This window comes from Rhinopithecus roxellana, chromosome 5 (genome assembly GCF_007565055.1).
Source record: "Rhinopithecus roxellana isolate Shanxi Qingling chromosome 5, ASM756505v1, whole genome shotgun sequence".
Taxonomy (NCBI): domain Eukaryota; kingdom Metazoa; phylum Chordata; class Mammalia; order Primates; family Cercopithecidae; genus Rhinopithecus; species Rhinopithecus roxellana.
The window spans coordinates 111,624,375-111,645,821 of record NC_044553.1 but is presented as its reverse complement, the minus strand read 5'-3'; the positions used below and the strand labels follow the sequence as shown (position 1 = coordinate 111,645,821).

The window sequence follows — 21,447 nt, the reverse complement described above, 5'->3', positions numbered from 1 at the left end:
TTTTAGATAGCTTCTGAGAACAAGGAATGAAACTTTGGGCCCCAGAGCAGTATGTGAGACTATAATAGTTCAGGAAGTCAAAAAATCTAAAGCAGGAAGTCAAAAAGAAAAGCTTGTATTTTAGACCCTTTTGTTTCATCATCAGAGATCAAATCCGGTTCAAAGATAAATTGTGTTGTGTTATATGGCAGTGCTCTGTGAAGTTTCTAAAGCCATGCTTGTAGTTATCTGCTCAGCTTAGCCTACTCTAGCAAGAATTAAAGAAGAGTGTTTTTATAACTGATTTGCATTAAAAATAAAATTTTTCCTAGTATTGTCTCGTGGTCACCCAGTTGTTTGGAACATTTTGGTTTGTAGTCTAATGGGCTTCACCCATCAGGACCCTCCTAGCACCTAAAGTCAATATGGGGAAAAATATAGGGGATTAACATTTTCCACTGATAGCTAGTTGTGTATCTTAGAAGGCAGCTCTACCTCGTGGAAGAAGCCCTGTGGGCCTGTGAGTCTTGGAGATATTTACTAGTTGTCAGACTCTAAGTAAGTCATTTATCCTGTAGTACAGGGGTAGGAAACTGTGGCTCTGGGAATTGAAGTTTGTTCACCCTCCTTTGTAGTTGTTATAAGGATCAAATGGGAAACTGCATTGTTAAGTGTAAAGAGCCATATGTATGTGTATATACACATATATTATATATTGTATACATATGTATGAGATGATATCATTTTGAAAGGGTTAGCATTATGTTCAGCTGTAATTAACAAGAAACCTTCCTAATAAGGACTTACACATAGGGAGTAATTTGTCTCACATGATAAGCAGTTTATGGCTGGCATAGCTACTCACTAGTGCCGCTGAGGGGCCCAAGCTGTCTCTGACTCTGTTTTCCATTGCTAGAGTGTATTAGCTTTCCTGCTTATGCTAGCTGCCCCTGGGGGTGGCACTTACATCAAAAAGCAGAATGCTTTCCCAGAAACCTGTGGCTTATGCATCGTTAGCTGGAACTGTCACATGGCCATTCCTAGCTGGAAGGAGTCTGGGAAGCCAAGTATTTTAGCTGAGCACATGGCCACGATCAAAACCAAGGTTTATAAGTAAGGAAAAGCTGGATTGAATATTCATTAAGGAGCCAGCACTGTCACATAGTTGCTTACATTAATTTTTTTTCTAGAATCTGTGTTGAGTAAGAGACTTTCCTGTGTGTGATTGGAACTTGCAGCTTTATTATTAGTCAATATCTGTTCTGTCTGCCTTCTATTTTGTAGCGTGTCCTCTGAAGGCATGCCGTGCCTCAAATACCATTCCACATTGTCTTCTGTGTTTGGATAGATAAAAGACCTAGTTTCAACACAAAAGAATAATTTGCATAAAGATACAATCGGGTCCACAAACCTTTATAGCTGTTGAGAATGAGGTAACTAGAACCCAAAGGAGGTGCCCATAAATGACTAATAGCCTCATTACAGGATGTATGTCTAGCACATTCTGTTTACTTCATTCCCCACATAAACTAATAAGAATACAAGCCGGGGTAACAAGATCCTGCTTTTTTAAAAAAACTTCTTGAAAGTTCATGAGTACTAAAGCATTCATGGTCATAGCAGGCTCAAATGCCCAAGTGCCTGTTTGAATATGGATGGTATTTCTTGCAGAACATTGTATTGTGAAGACAGTTTGAAGGATGACCACACATTTCCTCCCCTGAAGCAGCTGCGTCAGGTAGTTGAACTGTTACACTATTTTTTTTTTTTTTTTGCTTGCTCTGCCGCCCAGGCTGGAATGCAGTAGCCGGATCTCAGCTCACTGCAAGCTCCGCCTCCCAGGTTTACACCATTCTCCTGCCTCAGCCTCCCGAGTAGCTGGGACTACAGGCGCCCGCCTCGTCGCCCGGCTATTTTTTTTTTTTTTTGTATTTTTTAGTAGAGACGGGGTTTCACCATATTAGCCAGGATGGTCTCGATCTCCTGACCTCGTGATCCGCCCGTCTCGGCCTCCCAAAGTGCTGGGATTACAGGCTTGAGCCACCGCCCCCGGCCTGAACTGTTACACTCTTAACAGCTTGTGTGCAAGGGGATGGCGTGGGAGGAGTAGCTGTAACTTTCAGTCCTCAAGCAGCCTGAGCAGTGCTCTCGGTGCAGGGTGCAGGGTGTAGAGGGCTGCCAGAAGGAAAGCTATTAGGTGGAATGCAGGCCCTGCGTTGGCAGTGCCACAGGAATTACACATCAACCTTTAATGTCATGATTCCATACAGAGATCAAGGAAGCTGTGCTTTCGTGTAATCCTGTTATGCCCAGACCGTTTATTCCCCAAAGAAGACCACCAGAGTCCAGAGTCAAAGCCAAGCGGCAAGGATCTTTACTGCAAGTTCGAACTTGGTCCCTCCGTTCCATAACATACAAGAGGGCCCCGAACAATGCATGTGCCCGCTTTTTATAGCCCGATGTATACAGGATATGTAAGGTTACAGAGGAACAAAGGAATTCTTTTGGTCGCAGCATCGCAATTGGTTAATATTTTAAGTTATACATTTAACAGTTTTTTATTTGTTCCCGCGCATTTAGTAAAACTACAAACGGTTGTGACCTTATCGGGGGCTCTCTAGGTGGTGTTTCTGAGATATATGGGGGGATGTGTTTGTGTTGGGCTCAGGAAGTTGGGACAAATAGAGGAATGTGTTTGTACTGGGCCCAGGACTGAGATATATGGCAGACACCGGTAATTAGAACAGAACAGAGCAGGACAGGGACTTTCACAACGCTTGTCCTTACAACGTCTGGAATCTATAGATAACCTAATCGGTTAGGTCCGGGGTCGATCTTTAACTAGGCTCAGGGCGCCGCCCGGGCTGTTTGCCTGTGGACTTCATTTCTGCCTTTTAGGCTTTTCATTTGATCTCTTTCAATCCTTGTAAAATGCAAAATGCCATCCGTTCTTGTGAAGTATCGGTAGTTATCAGCATTGTATCTGAGAGACAGCATGGAGAGAGCTTATGGGACCTTGAGCACATCATGATTTCCCCATCTGTGAAGCAAGATGCTCTCTGAACCAGGTTCCTTCTGGTTTGAAGGTTCTGTGAAAGTCAAGTTGTGAAAGAATGTGACTGTGGGAGGGAGGATGTGAGGGAGATGCTGAGTGGGGTTAGATTGCAGTTCTGTCTGGGAGGAGCCTGCTGGATAGGGTCGGAAAGGAGACTATCTGGAACAAGCTTGGAGTTTGGTGTCAGCAGGGACATCTTCAGCCTAGATTTGGTGGGACTTAATGCAGGTGAATACAGGGGTTGATGTGGCTGTGAATGGGGGCAGGGGCGGTGGCTGAGTCAGGTTGCAGGAAAACAGGGAGGAATGGGAAAGGAAAAGAGGGAAACCCCCACCCCAATTCAGGGAATCTGTCAGAGGCAAGGTGGCAGGAGAAAGGAAAGTCAGGAAGGATGATGAGTATAAATCCATTCAAGAACTGCAGAAGCCTTTGCTGCCTTCTGCCCGATTGTTTAAACCCACAGAAGGCGTTTTCTCCCATGCCATGTTAGCAAGTTCCTGTCTCTTATGGATTAATTTGGTCATTTAACCAATATTTATTCAGTCACTCCTCTATGCTAGGTGTTGGATATGCAGCTGTTCGCAAATCAGATAGAGGTTCACTTCTCACAGAGTTGTGTCCTTGATGGGGGTAGGAGACAGGCAGATGAATAATTAACCAGACACATGGACTGGCCTATGCTGGGGCCTGTCAGGACCCAGTGGTTTGCCGCCTCTTTTTTTTGGTGCTTAGATGCACGCTGTGTTCTCATTTGGAAGATATTTCTGTTCCTCCTGACTGGTCCTTCACAATCTGTATTAAAACTCACATTGGTAAATAAAAAAAAAATTTTCAGGTTAAGCCCACCCTGTCTTTTGACTTTTCATTAAGATGCATATGGGGACAACCCTTTCCCAGTGTTCTTTTCTCCTTTCTTGGATGCAGCTACAGGCCTGGGTTGAGTTTTATGAGAATTCTCCCGCTGTACACAGTTCTGTGCTCTGCAGAAGTTGCTGGCGGAGCACCTAGGCCTAACTGAGACAGCAGGAGAGGAGAGGGAATACTCACTGAGGCAGTCCAGATGTAGGCAGGAGCCGCCCCTGTGCAGGGAGTCCCATTAGGAGGAGACGTTGAGCATCATGTTTTAGAATGCAGCAAGTGGGAAGGGCTTTTGGAGACCAGGGAGGCTGGAGACCAGGGAGGAGAAGCCAGCAGCTCCAGGGAGGCTGAGACTGCCCGGGGTCACACTGGATTTAGAGGCGGTGCTAGAATCAGAACCTAGGAAATGGGAACAATGCAGTCGGAAACTCCCTCAGAGTTTTCATTTAGGCATTTGAAAATGTTTAAAAAGGACAGAAGTCTAAACACCAAAAACCGTCAGGCACAGACTTTCTTTCCCCACTGAAGCTGTAAGACAAAAGACATGTTCATGAACACCAGTCCAGCCTCTTAAAATCTTCGAGGAAATGTTGCCATGTCCTAGTTTGTGTTTTCCCTTAATGTCCTCCTTGAGATGGTTCCCTGCATGCTAATGTTAGGACATGTATTGAGGAGAAGCCAGCAGCTCTGCTTTCATTAAGTACATCTCACATGGTCTCTTAAAAACCAAAAACCAGACAAAAATAACAGTTACAGCAAAAATGTATTAAGCTGGAAAAGAGCTGCTTTTTCAAGTCAGATAATTACTTTTAGAAATTGTCCTCCAACATGTTCCTCCCTGGTCTCTCGTCCCTTTTCTCCACCCCTCCCTGGGGCCTCTGAGTTCCTCAGGAAGTATTTCCAGTATGGGCTGTGGGTTGCTGCAAGGCCTGGGGTTTTCTTGGTAATAGGCACTTTGCCACATAAGCATTTGACAGTCCAATCTCTCAGAGAGGCCGTTCATCACCTTGCTACTAACCCACACAGGAAGAAGAGGCCAGACTCAGCCTGTAGTAGAAATCCATACAGTTTGTTGTGTTTATTTCCTGATTTGGCTTAGAATTGTGGTGATTGTTGTAAGACCAGCCTTTGAAGTAAAGGAGTTTGTGCTGCGCCCATACTCCATGTACCTGTAAACTGACACACGCGCTCACCAACATTGAGTACCCCCCACCCCCCCACTCCAGGTACTGTGCCCTCCTCTGGTAGGTACACTCATCTCTACCTGCCTTGCGATATTTGTATACTGCAGGGGCAGGTGTCCAGGTTCTGGCTCTGGCTCTGGGCTCTAGTGTCCTGATGGAGAAAGTAGGTAAGGAGACTAGACTGGATTAGTGGGGTTTGAACTTTTTTTTTCTTTTGTTTGCTGGAACCTCTTTTCCAAATGAAATCTTGAAGGGAACCCCAGTATATAAAAGGTGAAGAGAGGAACTGCTGAGGATGAAACTGAGCATGGGGCCCCCATCCTCTTCTCCCTCTGGAAGTCCCCCAGGCATCTCCTGGAACCCTAAGACTCAGAGGAAGGGTCTGGATCCCAAGGACTCAATGTATTTATTCTGTGGTGACTTGGAGCTTGACATGTTACTGTTTTACTTTTGTCTGTCTCCTGGACGTGTTCTCCTTTATGGGGAAAGCTCTGTCTCATCGGTTGTTGTGCCCTCGGTGCCTAGTGGTTAATACATGATAGTAAAACCAAGAACTGGCAATCTGTGGTTATTTGTAACTTCTTGCCTCTTGACTCAAGAGGCTGCAGTGAGCCGCGATCACACCACTGCACTCCAGGCCTCAGTGACAGAGTGAGATCCAGTCTCAAAAAAGTAAAAAAAAAAAAATAAAGTGTGGACTCTATTACCAAGCCTGTAATTCTTCTGTTCCCAGCACACCGTCTTGCTTTTCCTAGTCAGAACCCTACTGTAAGCCATGCATTGACTCTTCTGGCCAGAGCCAAATTACCCTGATAGATACACAGCAGTTGTTTACTCATGCCACGCCCAAGATACTTTCCCAGTGTGTTTTTGAAGCCCTTCCCACACTGACTGGTCAAGTCAGAACCTGCCTACACAGTGCAGGCTCATCATGCGACATTCAGTACGTTGCTCTCCAAGCCCGAGTAGCCCAGGAACGCCTGCTCTCTGTTTCGTTTACCAGTGCTCAGTGACCTTTAGCAGAGACCTGTTCTTGCTGACTCTGGTTTTGTGCTCCTCTGATTAGAAACGAATTTTTCTTGGCTGGGTACAGTGGCTTACACCTGTAATCCCAGCACTTTGGGACGCCAAGGTGGAAGAATTGCTTGAACCCAGGCATTCAAGACTAGCCTGGGCAACATGGCAAACCCTGTCTCTACAAAAAAACAAACAAACAAAAAAACCCCAAAAATTAGCTGGACATGGTGCGTGCCTGTAGTCCCAGCTACTTGGGAGGCTGAGGCAAGAGGATCTCACAAGCCTGGGAGGTTGAGGCTGCAGTGAGTCGTGTTCACTGAGATCCTATCTCAAAAGAGAAAAGAATTTTTCTTGAATATTGGTGGTCAGCAGTCAATTCTGATTTCACAGAAAGAGATGGTTGATTTTGTTGATACAGAGATACTTTAAAAAGAAGTGTAGATCAAATTGATTAAAGTAATATTGAATTCTGTTTACAAGCATGTCCTATTCTCAGAGAGATTATGCCATTTGGCATGGGAGAATTCTACCACTGAAACACCAGTGCAGATTATGTCATTTGGAAGAATACAAAGTATTTGTAGTTAGAAATGTTTTTATCAGCACAGTGGCTCGTGTCTATAATCCCAGCACTTTGGGAGGCGGAAGCAGGTAGGTCACCTGAGGTCAGGAGTTCGTGACCAGCCTGGCCAACGTGATGAAACCTCGTCTCTACTAAAAATACAAAAATTAGCTGGGCGTGGTGCCGGGTGCCTGTAATCCCAGCTACCTGGGAGACTGAGGCAGGAGAATCACTTGAACCCGTGAGGAGGAGGTTGCAGTGAGCCAAGACTGCGCCATTGGATTCCATCCTGGGCAACAAGAGCGAAACACTCCATCCTGGGCAACAAGAGCCAAACTCCGTCTTGGGAGAAAAAAAAAGAAAATTTTTTATCAAAAAAAATTTTTTTAAGTAACTTTTTATTATGGGAAATTTTAAACATATACAAAGAATAACATAATATTACCTCCAGGTTTATTAGGTAGTTGCAGCAATAATTACCCCTTTTGTTTCATTGATATCCTGCTTTGTTATTTTGAAGCAAATAACATGTTACCTGAAGCAAATATTACTATGTATTTGTTAAGTAACAAAATACTGCTATTTTGAAGTAAATCCTGACCACCATATGATTTCCACCTTAACTATTTCAAAAGTTTACATTTTAAAGATGTGTTGTGAAGTTTCATCATGGCTTAGCATCAGTGTGTTTGCTTGTGAATTTACTGAACTGCTATTCTGTGATGTGCAAACTTTATTTTTTCATTATCATTCTTTGCAAGTATTAGCAAATACGTTTATATTTGTATTTCTCCCACTTTCTTAGAGAAAAGATACCCTTGTATAATCTTTTTTTGGGGGGGGGTTTGTTTGTTTTTCTTTGTTTTGTTTTTCTTTTTTTTTTCTCTTTTTTTTGTTTTTTTCTCTTTATTTCTATTTTTCTTTTTTTCTTTTTATTTATTTTTTCTTTTTTTTGTCTTTTTTGTATTTTTTTGTTTTTTGTTTTTTTATTTTATTTTTTTCTTTATTTTTATTTTATTTTTTTTCCTTTTTTTGTTTTTTTTCAATTTTTTTAGTTTTTTTGTTTTGTTTTGTTTTTCTTTTCTTTTGTTTTTTTTTTGTTTTTTTTTTTATTTCATTCTTTTTTTTTTTTAGTTTTTTATTTTTTTTTTGTTTCCCTTGTATAATCTGATCTGCACTTTGCTTTTCTTATATAACAGTTTATCCTGGAAATTGTTTCTTATCAGTACAGGTGATTGGACTTTGATGACGGGTTTATGGTGAGGGTTATTGGTCTACAGTACTGGAGGAAAATTCTAGCCTTTGCTTTCTCTGGGCCAACACTGTTAATACCTGGTGGTTTGAGGTATGTCACAGCCTTCCTTTGAGAAACATGGAGCTATTTAGATGAAAATGGTTTCAGAACACCAGAGTTAGCCACAGATTATGTTTTTATATAGTATACATTAAAAATATACTATTACATAGTTTAATTTTTTATATAGTATATCAAGTCAGTGTTTTATGTGGGATGTCAAGTTTTGTGTGGAAGCTTTGAGTAACTGACATTTGTTTACCTTTTTCTTTTCAGATTTAATTTACCCACACCCAAATGCTTCTGCAGAAAAAGCCAGAAATGTCCTAGCTGTGGAGACTGTGCCTGGAGAGCTGGTGGGAGAACAAGCTGCAAATCAGCCCGCCCCAGGGCATCCAAATTCCATTAATTTTTACTCTTTGAAACAGTGGGGCAGTGAGCTCAAGTGAGTCTTTGGAAAGCAGCATATGAAATTGAAAATGGATTGTTTCTGATAATGTATAATTTTATAAATGAGGTTATAAAACTATCTTACACTTACAAAGGCCTTTATTGTTTACATCATACTTTCCCATAGATCATTGTGGTTTTAGCTTGTATTACATGCTTATTCTGTGTCTGACACTATGCCAAACATTTTCACACTTACAGTTTAATTTAATTGCTCAACTCTGTGAAATAGGTCATATGGCTGACATTTTACAGAGACTGAAACTGGCTGAAGGAGAGTATGTGTCTGAGGTCACAATTCTTCCAGGCTGCAGAGCTGGGGCTTCTTGTGCCTAGGGCCTAGTCCCCTCTCCAAGACACTGGGTTGGCCAGGTCCTGTGCTCTGGATTTCCATTCCCTGTTTGTGCATGGTCTAGTGAGAGTGGAGGTGGGTTGGTTTTTATTTGTTTGTTTGGTTTTTATGAGATGAGGTCTTGCTGTGTTGGCCAGGCTGGTTTCAAGTCCTGGGCTCAAGTGATCCTCCTGCCTCAGCCTCTTGAGTAGTTGGGACTACAGGCAGGTGCAACTATGGTCGACTTGTTTTTTAAATAAGAACTTCATTGAGATACAAGTCCCACACTGTACAATTCATCTATTTAAAATGTACAATTCAATGATTTTTGGTATATTCACAGAGTTGTGCTACCATCACCATAATCAATTTTTAAATATTTTCATCGATCCAAAAAGAAACTCATTACATTAGCAATTCCTTCTCATTTCCCCCAACCCCTTCTCCTCTGTCAACCCTCAACCGTAGGCAACTCCTATCTGTATGAATTTTTATTTTTGGTGGGATTTTTGTTTTGTTTTGTTTTGTTTTGTTTTGTTTTGTTTTGTTTTGTTTTAGACAAGGTCTTGCTCTGTTACCTAGGCTGGCGTGCAGTTGCATGATCATGGCTCACTGCAGCCTTGAACTCCTGAGCTCAAGCATTCCTCCTACCTCAGCTTCCAAAGTAGCTGGGACTACAGGCGTACACCACCACGCCCGGCTAATATTTTAATATATATTTTTTTTTTTTTGTAGAGACAGGGTTCTCTCTATCTTGCACAGGCTGGTCTCAACTTCTGGGCTCAAGCAATCCTACCTTGGCTTCCCAAAGTGCTGGGATTACATGAGCCACTGTCCCTGGCTTATGATTTTGTTTATTGTGGACATTTCATATAAATGGCACTGTATATACCTTGTGTCTGGCTTCTTTTGCTTAGCATAATATTTTCAAGATTCATCCATGTTATAGCAAGTATCAGTGCTTCATTTCCTTTTATGGCCAAATAATATTCCCATATATGAATGTGCCATATTTTGTTTATCCATTAGCTGGGTGTGGTGTGGTGGTGCATGCCTGTGGTCCCAACTACTTGGAGGCTGAGGTGGGAAGATCACTTGAGTCCAGGAGGTCGAGACTGCAGTGAGCTGAGTTCGCATCACTGTACTCCAGTCTGGGGCGACAGGGTGAAACCTCGTCTCAAAAAAAATAAAAAATAAAAAAAGAGAAAGATTGTAGAGGCAGTGCGTTGTGGGAGACTTGGAAGTTTCTTGCTGTCCCATAGAGCCTGGGCCAGCGGTCACTGTGCAGTTGGCTGTTCTCTTGCTGTCCCGTAGAGCCCGGGCCAGCAGTCACTGTGCAGTTGGCCAGCTGAGCTCCATAAGAGGTCCCACTGGTTTTTCAGGGTGGGGCTGGGGTGTTCTTAGAAGAACACACTGTTTTAAAAAGTAGCCTCTTTGCTGTAACTGCTTTCTTTTTTGTACGTTCATGGTTGAATTCAGTATGATAAAGTTATTCTCTGTGTGTTTTTAGTTTTTAAGGCATAGGTTTGTGTTGAAGCTGAGTAGGATGTATAGGATATATACAGGTTATATTGGAGCTCAAATGTCAGGGATACTGAGACCTCAGAAGACCAGCACTTGTGAGGGTGGTCACTGTAGTGGGCCCTGCCTTCCTTCCTCATCCTGGCTCATGGCTGCAGTCCCACCTTCTTGGTCCTGCTCTGCTCCCATCCATCTGCTTTCTGCTGTTTTCTCTCTTCAGACAGCTCTGATCATGTCATCTCCCTACATTAGAAGCATCGCTGATAGACCTCAGCCTGCAAGTGCAGCTTCAGACTCTTTGGTCTGATATTTGACGTTCTCAACGATATGACTTTAGTTTCTTCCTTGGGCAGCTGCTTCCCAGTATTAGCACTTCGTGAGCCTCTGTTCTGCCCATTCTGTGCCTTCCTCTTCATCTCAGAACCTCTGCTCACCATGTGCCTGTCTGCTCTGTGCCATCTAATTAAGTCCCAGTCATCTCCCAGCATCCAGGGGATGGGGAGGGATCAGCCGGGAGGCACAGTGGGGCTGCCTTCCCTGGGTACCTGCAACTAGAGAACCACTGGTTTCCTCTGTTTCAAAGTATTGGGCTTCTCAGTAAAGAAAGGGATCTGTGCTCCTAAAAGTGTCAGAAAACCACTGAGAGCTTCCCTTCATTCCACATGTTAAAAGATTGAGGCTTAGAGAGGTAAAGTGACTTGCTCAAGATCACATAGCAAGTGTGTGGCCGAGCTGAAACACACACCCAGGTCTCCTGATTGGGGACCCAGTACTCCTTCCCCCTTTCATCATAAGAATACATTTGGGGGACTATTAGTTTGCCAGAGGTGTGTCATCTGCCCTCAAAGTGAGATAATGGAATGAGGTGGAAACAGACCTGTAATGCTGGGTGCGTTCCATGTCCTTGAGCATAGGAACATGGATGATGATTGAGTGCCTCCTGCCTGGAAAGTGAATGCCTGTCACTTCTACCTGTCACAGCTGACAGATCACATTCAGCGTGAAACATCACTAGGAGTTATCTTCTATCAGCTCTGCCTTTGCCGTGTAACACAGTGATTAAGAACCAGGCTGCGTGAGTTCAACTCCCAGCTATGCCACGTAGTAGCTGGATAACTTGGGCAAGTTACTTAATATTCTGTGCCTCCGTTTCTCACTTGTAATATGAAGATAATAATCATACATCATGAGATTGGTAGCATGATGATGAGTTCATATGTGTACACTGCTTAAAATAGTGCCTGGCACTTAGGAAGTACTAGTCAAGGGTTAGTTGTTGCTGTTGCTGGTGGAGGCACAGCTCATGACAAAGCCTTTCTTCACAGAGGTTTTTGGGACCACTTTCTGTAGACACTAATGCTTAATGACTGGCATATGAATCTTAAGTGTTTATGGTTTTTTGTTTTTCTTTTGTTTGTTTTTGCTTATGGCATGCTTTATGAAGTTTTAAATAAAATGCCTTAGGTGCATAGACAGACTTTAATGACCCTAAAATAGATTCCTGTATTATAAATGAATGGCTCAAAAATTGTATTTTTTAATGCACTCAAAATGCTGTCAACATTATAGTCAAGGCTTAAAAGATAAATGAAGGTTTATTTATTATTTTATCCTATTTATCAGTATAGTTGGAACTCTCTTAACTAGCTCCCCTGATGAACTGACATTTTAAGTTTCCTCGGTAGAGCCATGGTCCTCACTGACTGCATGAGACCAAATGGGCCACTTCAGGGCACCTGTGTCCCTGCTGCCCCCAGCTGAGCTACAGACCTACCAATAATCAGCTGGGTTTGTTCCTCACTGGTTAATGCCTGTTGTACTTATTATTGTAATTACGTAATTTAATGGGATATTTATTAAACCCATGAAATATAAAAAGGAATTGTTGTTTCTAGGAAAAATAAGTTGAATGCTTAGGGAAACTTTGATAAAGGAGAGTCACTAAAAAAATTGCCATGAGAATGTGGGTGACATGATTGTGAAAAATCAGAAAAAAAAACTTGAAAGCCTGTAAGATTTTATGCTTAGATTGTTTCACAACTGTTAGGCCTTGTTCCACTTTCTAATAAGAAACAAAACAAAACTGAAAAAATTAGTTGATGTCTTAATGGATGTGATTTGCCCAAGAAAGATAACAGAGAACTGCAGTTAGTATCCCCAGATTAATTTCTGCCTCCCTCCCTCCCTCCCTCTTTTCTGTTCTGTTCTGTTCTTTTTTCTTTTCTGTTTTCTTTCTTTCTTTCTTTCCTTCCTTCCTTCCTTCCTTCCTTCCTTCCTTCCTTCCTTCCTTCCTTCCTTCCTTCCTTCCTTCTTTCTTTCTTTCTTTCTTTCTTTCTTTCTTTCTTTCTTTCTTTCTTTCTTTCTTTCTTTCTTTTTTCTCTCTCCCTTCCTTCCTTTTCTTTCTTTCTTTTCTTTCTTTCTCTCTCTTTCTCTCTTTCTTTTTCTTTCTCTCTCTCTCACTTTCTCTCTTTCTCCCCTTCCTTCCCTCCTTTCCTTTCCTTTCTTTTCCTTTCTCCTTTTTCTCCTTTTTTCCTTTTTCTCCTTTCTCTCCTCCTTTCCTTTCCCTTTTCTTTTCTTTTTTCATTTTTTGAAACAGGGTCTCTACTTTGTCACCCAGGCTGGAGTGCAGTGGCACGATCTTGGCTTACTGAACTCTTGAACTTCTGGGCTCAAGTGATCCTCACACCTCAGCCCCGCCAAGTAGCTAGAACTTCAGGCGTGTGTCACCACGCCCAGTATCCCCAGATCCCAAGAAGAGGCTTTGGCTGGCGTGTATCAGTAGACTGGCAGATGAGTGCACATTTACATATACCTTTACAGGTGCTTGTGTTTAAGTTCCTTTTATATGGATTCCTGCTTTAACCACATTTTTCATTTAACTTATCAATAGTCCAAATCACACCAGGTGAAGGCACTAGGTCTCTGCTGAAATTCTGGCCAGTCCATGTGTGTATGTGCATGCTCATGGGTAGGAATGCACAAGCATATGTGAGAAAGCGCATGCCTGAGCGCACATGTGAGCGTGCATCGGGAGCCTGTGTAGTGGTTGAGCATGTATTTTCAGTGTATGTAGGAGGTGTGCTTAGGCTGCAGCAGCGCTGACAGCAGTCAGCAAAATTCTGTGGCTTTGTGGCCTGGACTATGCACCCACCTTTGGGTGCTAGGCAGGGCCTGATGTGGACCTCTGGCTCCTGGGGTCCGGCTCTAGTTCTGTTCAAGAGTGGGGTCACATTGTAGATATTTCTGTCAGCCCAGGTTTTGGAATCCCAGTCCTGCTACTTATTGGGTGTGTGATGTTGAGCTAGTGACTTAACTTCTCTGAGCTTTATTTTCTCCATTAGTAAATTGCGTGCACACAATTTACTAATGTGTAAAGCAGGAAGGAAGGCGACTTGCTCTTGGGCCCATGGAGTTTCAGCAGTTGTGGGAAGTTGGCTGGGGTCTGTGTGTGTTTCTGCAGTGGCGCAGTGGCACCTGGTCTTCTCTGATAACTCCCAGGAGCATGAAGTTGTGCTTAGCAGTTGTGTCCCAACAGTCCTTTTTGTCTTGATCCATTCACACGCTCCCGGGGGCCCACGTATCAGAAGGGCTGCCGGTGTATGACACTGTTCTATGGAAATCACTGAGGTCATGAGAGGACCAGTGGCTTTGGCCTGTAGACTCAGAGACCTTTCACCATGACTTAGCATGGGAAGCCGAGGCTCAGAGAACTTTAATGTCTTGTCCAGGGCCACCGAGGGAGCAATTAGGCCGTGTCTCCTGTTGTATTTAGAGTTGGGGGCTGAGGAAGGGCACCTGTCTGCATCCTCTGCCGGTGCTGGGTCCACCTGTTGCAGGGACCCAATTCTAAGGGACTTGAATCAATTCAATCAACTTCCTCAGCCTTTCAGAGGCTTCTTATTACCTTAGGCTGAAGGCTGTGCTACTGAACATGGCCTTCAGGGTCCCATGGGGTCTGACCCCTGTCATTTCCTCTGTTGCAGGCCCACTTGATTCTTTCAGTTCTTCAGATGTCTGTCTTCCCGACAGGCCCTGCCTCAGGCTGTCCCATTGCAGGGAGGGGTCTCTTCTCCAGTTACTTCTGCTCATTCTTCAGAGAAGCCTTCCCTATTCCTCCCACTCCTCACTACTGTGCTTCTCCTTCACAGCCCTTACTGCCACGTGTAGTTTCTGTATTTCTTTGTGTACTTGTCTGTGGTCCAGCTCCCTTGCAAGGCTGGGAGCTCCATGGGGCAGGGACCCTGTTTGTCTTGTCTCTGGTTTACTCCAGTACCTCACACTGCCTGGCACATGGTGGGTGTCCGGCACTGACTTGAGGAAGAGTGATGAGGGAAGGCTCCAGACCCTTCCAGGGGCAGAGTTGCTCTGCAGCTCCTGCTCCCGCTGCTTGGGGGCTTGTCATCCTCTGCCCTTTATACTCGTGGGGGGTCTGCCCACACCCACCTGCCCTTGTGCCACACTCCCTTCCCTAGCAGGACAACAATTCCTCTCAGCACTTTTCTTTCTGTTTGGCCTCCTGGGCAGGATGTTACCTTCTGACACAGCATTGTTCACTTTCTTGACTGGGAATTGACAGAAAATACACATCTTCATATGTAAATGTATACTATTGGTATGTACATAAAACTGAAAGAAAAATTTCACTACTACATATAGTAAAGCTAAGTAGTATTTTCTCTTTTAATACTAAAAAAATGCTTGTCGTGACCCTCAAAATTGATTTCGCGACTCCTTAATTTGATGTCCTGGCCCCCAGTGGGTCATCACCTGCATTTGAGAAGCCCATTCTTCAGGACTGCCTGGCTGTGCAGCTGGCCCTCCCTCCCTCGCCACTGCATCTTCCTCTCCCCTCCACTATGGGATGGGGCTGAAGATGTTCCCTCGGGTAAGAGGCTGTCCCTCCCCACTGTCAGCTGTTTAAGGGGCTTCAGGAAGACAGGCAGGCGAGCCTGTGACTCCTCTGCCACAGGGGCTGTAGGGTGCAGTTCAAGGCCGAACCCAGCATGTCACAGCCTACCTGGGTGCATCAGGAAGAAGTGCTTATTCTTTGCAGTGTGGGTTGTGGGAGAGGCTGGTGATGGTTTTGCTGTGAAGATGAGTTTTGGCTTAAAGGGCTTGAGAGATGGAGAGGGATTGTTCAAAGGGAAATGCAAGTGCCGGGACACCCATGGAGGGGCAAGGAAGTCAGAACGGTGGCATGGGTTCTGGTGCCAGGTGCGTAGGGTGCTAAGGGGGTGAGGATAGAAGAGGAGCTGAGGAGGCCAGGGACTCCCAGGGTGAAGGGGTGGGGGTGTCCACCCTTTGGGCAGTAGGGAACCTGTGGAACTGTACCTGTCTGTACGTTCTACAGTAAGAATATTGTTTCTTAGATGTTTGGTTTCTTTGAGGCTGTGCGTGTTTATTAGGTGTTTGCTCTGATGTCTTAGAATTGGAAGGGTGATGTACTCATCTGTCCAGGTAAATGTCTAGAGTATTTTGGGAAGGGTCTTTCTGATGACACCTTTCCAGGTCCTCAGGACAAAAAGACATCATATCAGAAGTAAATATATTCTGACTTTGGACATTAATGCTCCAAACTTGAATGCCAGCTGAAGCCTAGACCACAACAGAAAGCAACCTATCAAAATCCTTGGTTTGAAGGACAATAGCTTATTGGAGAGTAATTGCATTAATTTACTTTGGCTGCTATAACAAGTGACCATAAAATTGGTGGCTTAAAACAACACATATTTATTCTTTGATCGTTTGGGAGGCCAGAAATTCAAAACCAGCTTCACTAGGCCTACGTTAAGGTGTTGGCAGGACTGCTTTCTTCAGAGGCTCCAGGGCAGAGTTAGTTCCTGGCCTCATGCAGCTTCTGATGGCTGCTGGCGTTCCTTGGCCTATGGCTGCCTTGGTCTAAATCTCTGCTTCCCTGACCACATTGCCGTCTCCTCTTCTGTAGTTGAATCTAGGCCCACTCCCCAGATAACAGTGTTGATCCATTCGTGAAGACTGAGCCTTCATGGCCTAATCACCTCTTAATGGTCCTACCTCTTAATACCATCACAATGACAATTAGATTTCAACATGAATTTTGGAGGAGACATTCAAACCATAGCAAGTGACCTGACTTGCAGGCCTGCCACCTGACAGCTTCCCCGTTTGGCCTGCCTTCTTAGTTGTGTGTTTGTACTTCATTGCAATAAGCATACATGCGTATAAAAAGAAAAATCAGTCATTGCTGAGGGGTGCACAGTTAAAAGTGAAAGTCCTTTTAAGTCCACTTCTCAGGACTTAAAAGGACTTAAAAGTTCATAAGTCACCACTAGGACTGAAGGTACTTATATCTGCACCCTGAACTTTGCTCTGTGTGTATGTGATTTACACAGAGGGATCATACAGTATCCACCATGTCAGTGCATAGCTACCTCAGTGACTTAGAATGTCATGTCTTCCCTCAGACATGGCTTCTCTGTATTTACCGTGTCATGAGGCCCACTTGCACCAGAGCTGTGCTCTCACCAGCAGGTGGGTCAGGAGGAGTCAGCAGTGGTGGGGAGTGTAGGGCTACCTGCCGTGCCCCTTTGAGCTGACACATTATATAGGCACTTACTGGAATGTCCAAACTTATTACCCTTACTAGAGCTCTTGTTCTGACAGAATTCAGTTATAGGAATGTGCCCTAATTTATTTAAGCAGTTTCCTAGCCATGGACATCTGCTTGTTTCTACTTTTCTGTCATTTCAAATAGCATTGTTCTGATATTCTTGTACATATGTCTGTGCCCTTGTGAGAATATATTTGAGGAATTAATTTGTAGAGGAGGAAATATTGAGTCAGCTTTGTTGAGAGGGCTGTTGCCAGTCAGAGGAAACCCCTCTACAGGACCTCCTCCCTGCCCCCCACCTTCATTTCCCTTAACAGGGCCTGTAGTCTGGAGGGAGGGAGGGAGCTGGAAGCCTGCCTCCCTCCTGTGCATAAAGGGAGTGGTAGCCTGCCTCCCTCCTGTGCACAAAGTCCTGGCAAGTGCAAACCTCTGCCTCAGCAGTGTTGTCCCCCTGCTGAAGAGGTTGTGGTGTGGTCTGAAACCTGGCTATGCAGGTGGTTTGTGGAGGGGTTAACTCAGAAGAAATTTGATGGAACATTTCCCAACAATTCTGTCAACTTGTCAATTCTAGCTGGTTATCAGAATTCAAACGAATGTCGAACAAGTTATTACTGTTTTAGTTAGACATTTTAAACTGTGCAGACTTCCACCTGGAAAGAGGTTTTCTTAACAATGATACAGATTGCTGGCGTTTGTTTTAAAAAGCTCAGGCTGACCACTGCCCCTAACAAGGTGCTGTTTTGCTGCTTGGTGGTGCCTCACTTTCTGTTTCAGATCAGAGCAGCTGAGTGTTTATAGGTGGGTACCTGGCACGATGCCTGGGGGAACACAGAAGGCCTCTCAAAGATCTGTCAAATGAGGCTGGGGTCTTTAAACAGCAAATACTGTCATAGAACAGCCTCTAACACCAGTTAAAAACCCTCCATTTAAACCAGCTGTGAACTCCACATGGAGTGCACAGGCAGGACACTTGGTTGCCCCTGAGGCCTTTGTAGGCCAGAGCAGATAGGGTGAGTGTATCTGAGAAGTCTGTACTGTAATGACCCCCTTGTTGCACAGTCCCAGAATTGGGTTTTGCCACGTAAGAGCAAAAACAGGAATTGCCTGTATATTGTTTCAGCTTCAAGAGGCTTTCACTTTGAGCCTGATTCCATTTCTCTGTTACCCAGGACTTGACAAGTAGCACCACGCCTCCAGCAAGGCTGTCCCTCAGCTGCAGGTGAGAGCACAGCAGTGTACGACTCAGGCTTGCAACAGGCTGGAAACCCAAAACCGCTGTGGGAGGAAGGAGGGTGTGTGGCAGTTCTAAGTCATTGAAATTACTGTTCTCTCTCTCCAGGCCCTGTGGGGGTGTTCCTGCTCTTATTTCTCTTTCCTACATTCACCCTTTAGGAACCAGAGCTGAGGAGCACAGTTTGACAGCTAGGGCAAATGGCAAGGAGAATTTAACTCCTAAAATTGACAGTGGTGGTAATCACATGCCACCTGAGAGAAGGCTCCCGTGGGATCCTTGCCATAGGCAGGGCCACTGAAACGTCATGGTGCACTGGGTCCAGTGGTGCCAGTGCTCTTTGAAGTGATGAACCAGTCATGTCAAAAAAAATGAACAGAAGTATAGGCAGCATTTGTGAGAGTTTTCTTTTTGAGCAGCTATTTAGAAATGGTTTTCTCTACAATTTTATAATTTTTATAAAATCAGACTTTATACGGTATCTTGCTCATTGGGTTACCATGGGGAATTGACTAGAATCCTTCTATGCAGTTGTCTGTGAAGATGTGTGGCACAATGCCAGGCTCTAGAAGAGACAAGAAATAAATAGCATGTGCAAGATGCTGTATGTTGTTTACCAGCTCCCTCTTGGTCCTAAGTAAATAAACTACGAGAAGGGGAGTATCAGTTCTAAACAGGCATAATTGCTGGTTCCTGATGACTGTTAAAGCAGTTAGCCAAAGGCCATGCATCCATAAGCTATGATAACGTGATGAGAACATAAGCGTGTTATATAATTTCTCTGTATTCTTCTGAATGTTTAAAGTACAAATAAAAGGGAAAAAGATATGCTTTAAAAAACACATTGAGAAATGACTGTTTGAATGAGAGTATCATCTGTCTGATTCAAACTAGAGATAAAGCTGTCTTTTCCCCCCTTGCCTTTAATCCACCTCAGAAAACAGCAAATGATACATTTTTTCCTCTTCCTTATTTATTTGCATGTTTATTTTAATAACTTTATTGAGTTATAATTTACCTCCAATAAGTTCACCTATTTTAGGTGAATAGGCTGATGAATTTAAGAAATTATACACAGCAATGTAAATACCTCCATGATAAAGAAAAATAGAACATCTCTACACCTTTAAAAATTCCTTCACGCTCCTTTGCGGTTGATCCCTTCCCTTAATACCCAGCCCTGGGCAACCTCTGATCAGCTTTCTGTCACTATAGCTTTGACTTTTAAAAATTTTTATGTAAATGGAATCATACTCTGTGTAGTCTCCTGTGTTTCTTCTTTCACTTAATATAATGTTTTGGAGACTTACCTATATTGTTTGGTGGTTTCATATTTCATTCCTTTTATTGCTTTAGGGATAAGTATGGATCTATTAAGTAAGAGAATATAAGCATTTACGTGTGTGTGCATATAAGTAAGGTGGTTCATGTGAGCATGTCCTCCTCACCACTCTACTTACCAACTGCACAAATGAATTAAGATGTCTCTTCATAGTGAACACATGCCTCTTACCTTTTGACAGTTTAACTATAAAAATTTGACTGTTCCTTTATTTCTTTTGCAAATTAGGGTTATACTTAAAACTTTAAACATTATTTGTATTAGGCAATTTGATTATGATATGCCTTAATACAGTTTTCTTCATGATTTTTATGCTTGATGTTTATTGAGCTTCTTCTATCTGTGGATTGATAGTTTACATCAGATTTAGAAAAAATTTTGGTCATTAAATCTTCACATACTTTTATTCCATCTCCTCCCCTTCTCGTCTCCTTCAGTGACCAGCTCATTGGTCCATCCATCCTTCTTTGTTTCATTTGTCATTCTTCTGTTTCATTTTAGGTCATATTTCTGTTTCATTTTAGGTCATTTCTATTGCAGGGTCATCAAATTTTCTAGGCTTTCCTTCCACAATGCCTAGTCTGCTCTTGTTCCCATTTGACATGTTTCTCATCGTAGGCATTGTAGTTTTATTTTTGGAAATTTGATTTAAATCTTTTTTTTTTTTTTAATTTTCTATGTCTCTAAGATGTTCATTCTTTTTTTCTAGCTTCTAGAACATAAAGAATACAGTTACAACTTTTAGAGTCCCTGTCTGCTAATCTTATCATTTGTAGTTTCTGGCCTGTTTCTGTTGATTGATTTTTTTCCTCATTATGACTTGTACTTCCCACTTCATGCATGCCTGGTCATTTTTAAAATTGGATACCAAATATTGTGAATTTTACCTTTTTGTGTGCTGGATTTTTTTTGTATTGCTCTAAATATTCTTGGGCTTTGTTCTTGGGTGTATTAAATGACTCTGAAACAGTTTGATCCATTTGAAGTTTGCTTTTAAGCTTTGCTTGGTAGGATGAGCACAGGCTTTAGGAATACCATTGGTAGCCTTTCTCAGTATTCTTTCTGATGCCCTGTGAATTATGAGGTTTTCCTGTGTGAGCCTCAGAGATGGTTTCCTTTGCTTCTCTCAGTTGGTTCTCTCCCTGTCCTCAGATAGCTTTCTTACATCGAAGCCGCAATCAGTACTCAGTTGAAGACTTGAGGGACCATCTAAGGTCTCTGCGACACTCCCTCTGTGCAGCTCTCTTCTCTCTAGTACTCTGCTCTATGAGCTGCAACTGCCTTGAGAGTCTCCACTCTATCTTCTCAGCTCAGAGAGATGCTGGGCTCCTCCTGGGTGTCCCCTGCCTGCACCCTGGCCTGGAAACTGTCTCCAGGCAGTAAGGTGAGCTTACCTCATTGGCTTTCCCTCTCTCAGGATCACTGTCCTGTGCTGCCTGATGGCCAATGTCTGAAAACCATGGTTTCCTATATTTTTAATTTTTTTTTTTCAGTTCTTTAGTTTTCACCAGGGAGGGTAAATCTAGTCCTTGTTATTCCATCTTCACTGGAAGCAGAAATCTCAACCTACTTTTTAAAACTTTTAATGAAATATTTTTAGCACACAGGCAAGTATATTGATTACTCAGATAGCCATGATTCATTTTTAGAGTTTTGTCTTATTTCTACTGCATTTTTAAAAACAGAACATTACTAAGAGCCTCTCTCTATTTTTTTATTTTTTTTTTATTTTTTTTTGGGAGACAGAATCTTGCTCTATCTCCCAGGCTGGAGTACAGTGGTGCAATCTCAGCTCACTGTAACCTTCGCCTCCCAGGTTCAAGTGATTCTTGTGTCTCAGCCTCTTGAGTAGCCGGGACTACAGGTGTGTGCCACCACACCCAGCTAATTTTTGTATTTTTAGTAGAGACAGAGTTTCGCCATGTTGGCCAGGCTGGTCTTGAACTCCTGACCTCAGGTGATATGCCCGCCTTGGTGTCCCAAAGTATGGGATTACAGGCATTAGCCACGGCACCAGGCTAAATGCTCTCTTCT

At 43.2% G+C, this 21,447-nt stretch overlaps 1 protein-coding gene across 1 annotated transcript in view; it reads left to right on the top strand.

Annotated features, from left to right (window-relative positions):
• Positions 1–21,447, top strand: part of TBC1D2B (TBC1 domain family member 2B) — an 83,738-nt gene that overhangs the window by 25,837 nt on the left and 36,454 nt on the right. The window contains 1 exon segment of the mRNA XM_010378661.2: positions 8,226–8,394. Coding sequence (XP_010376963.1) covers positions 8,226–8,394 — 169 coding nt within the window.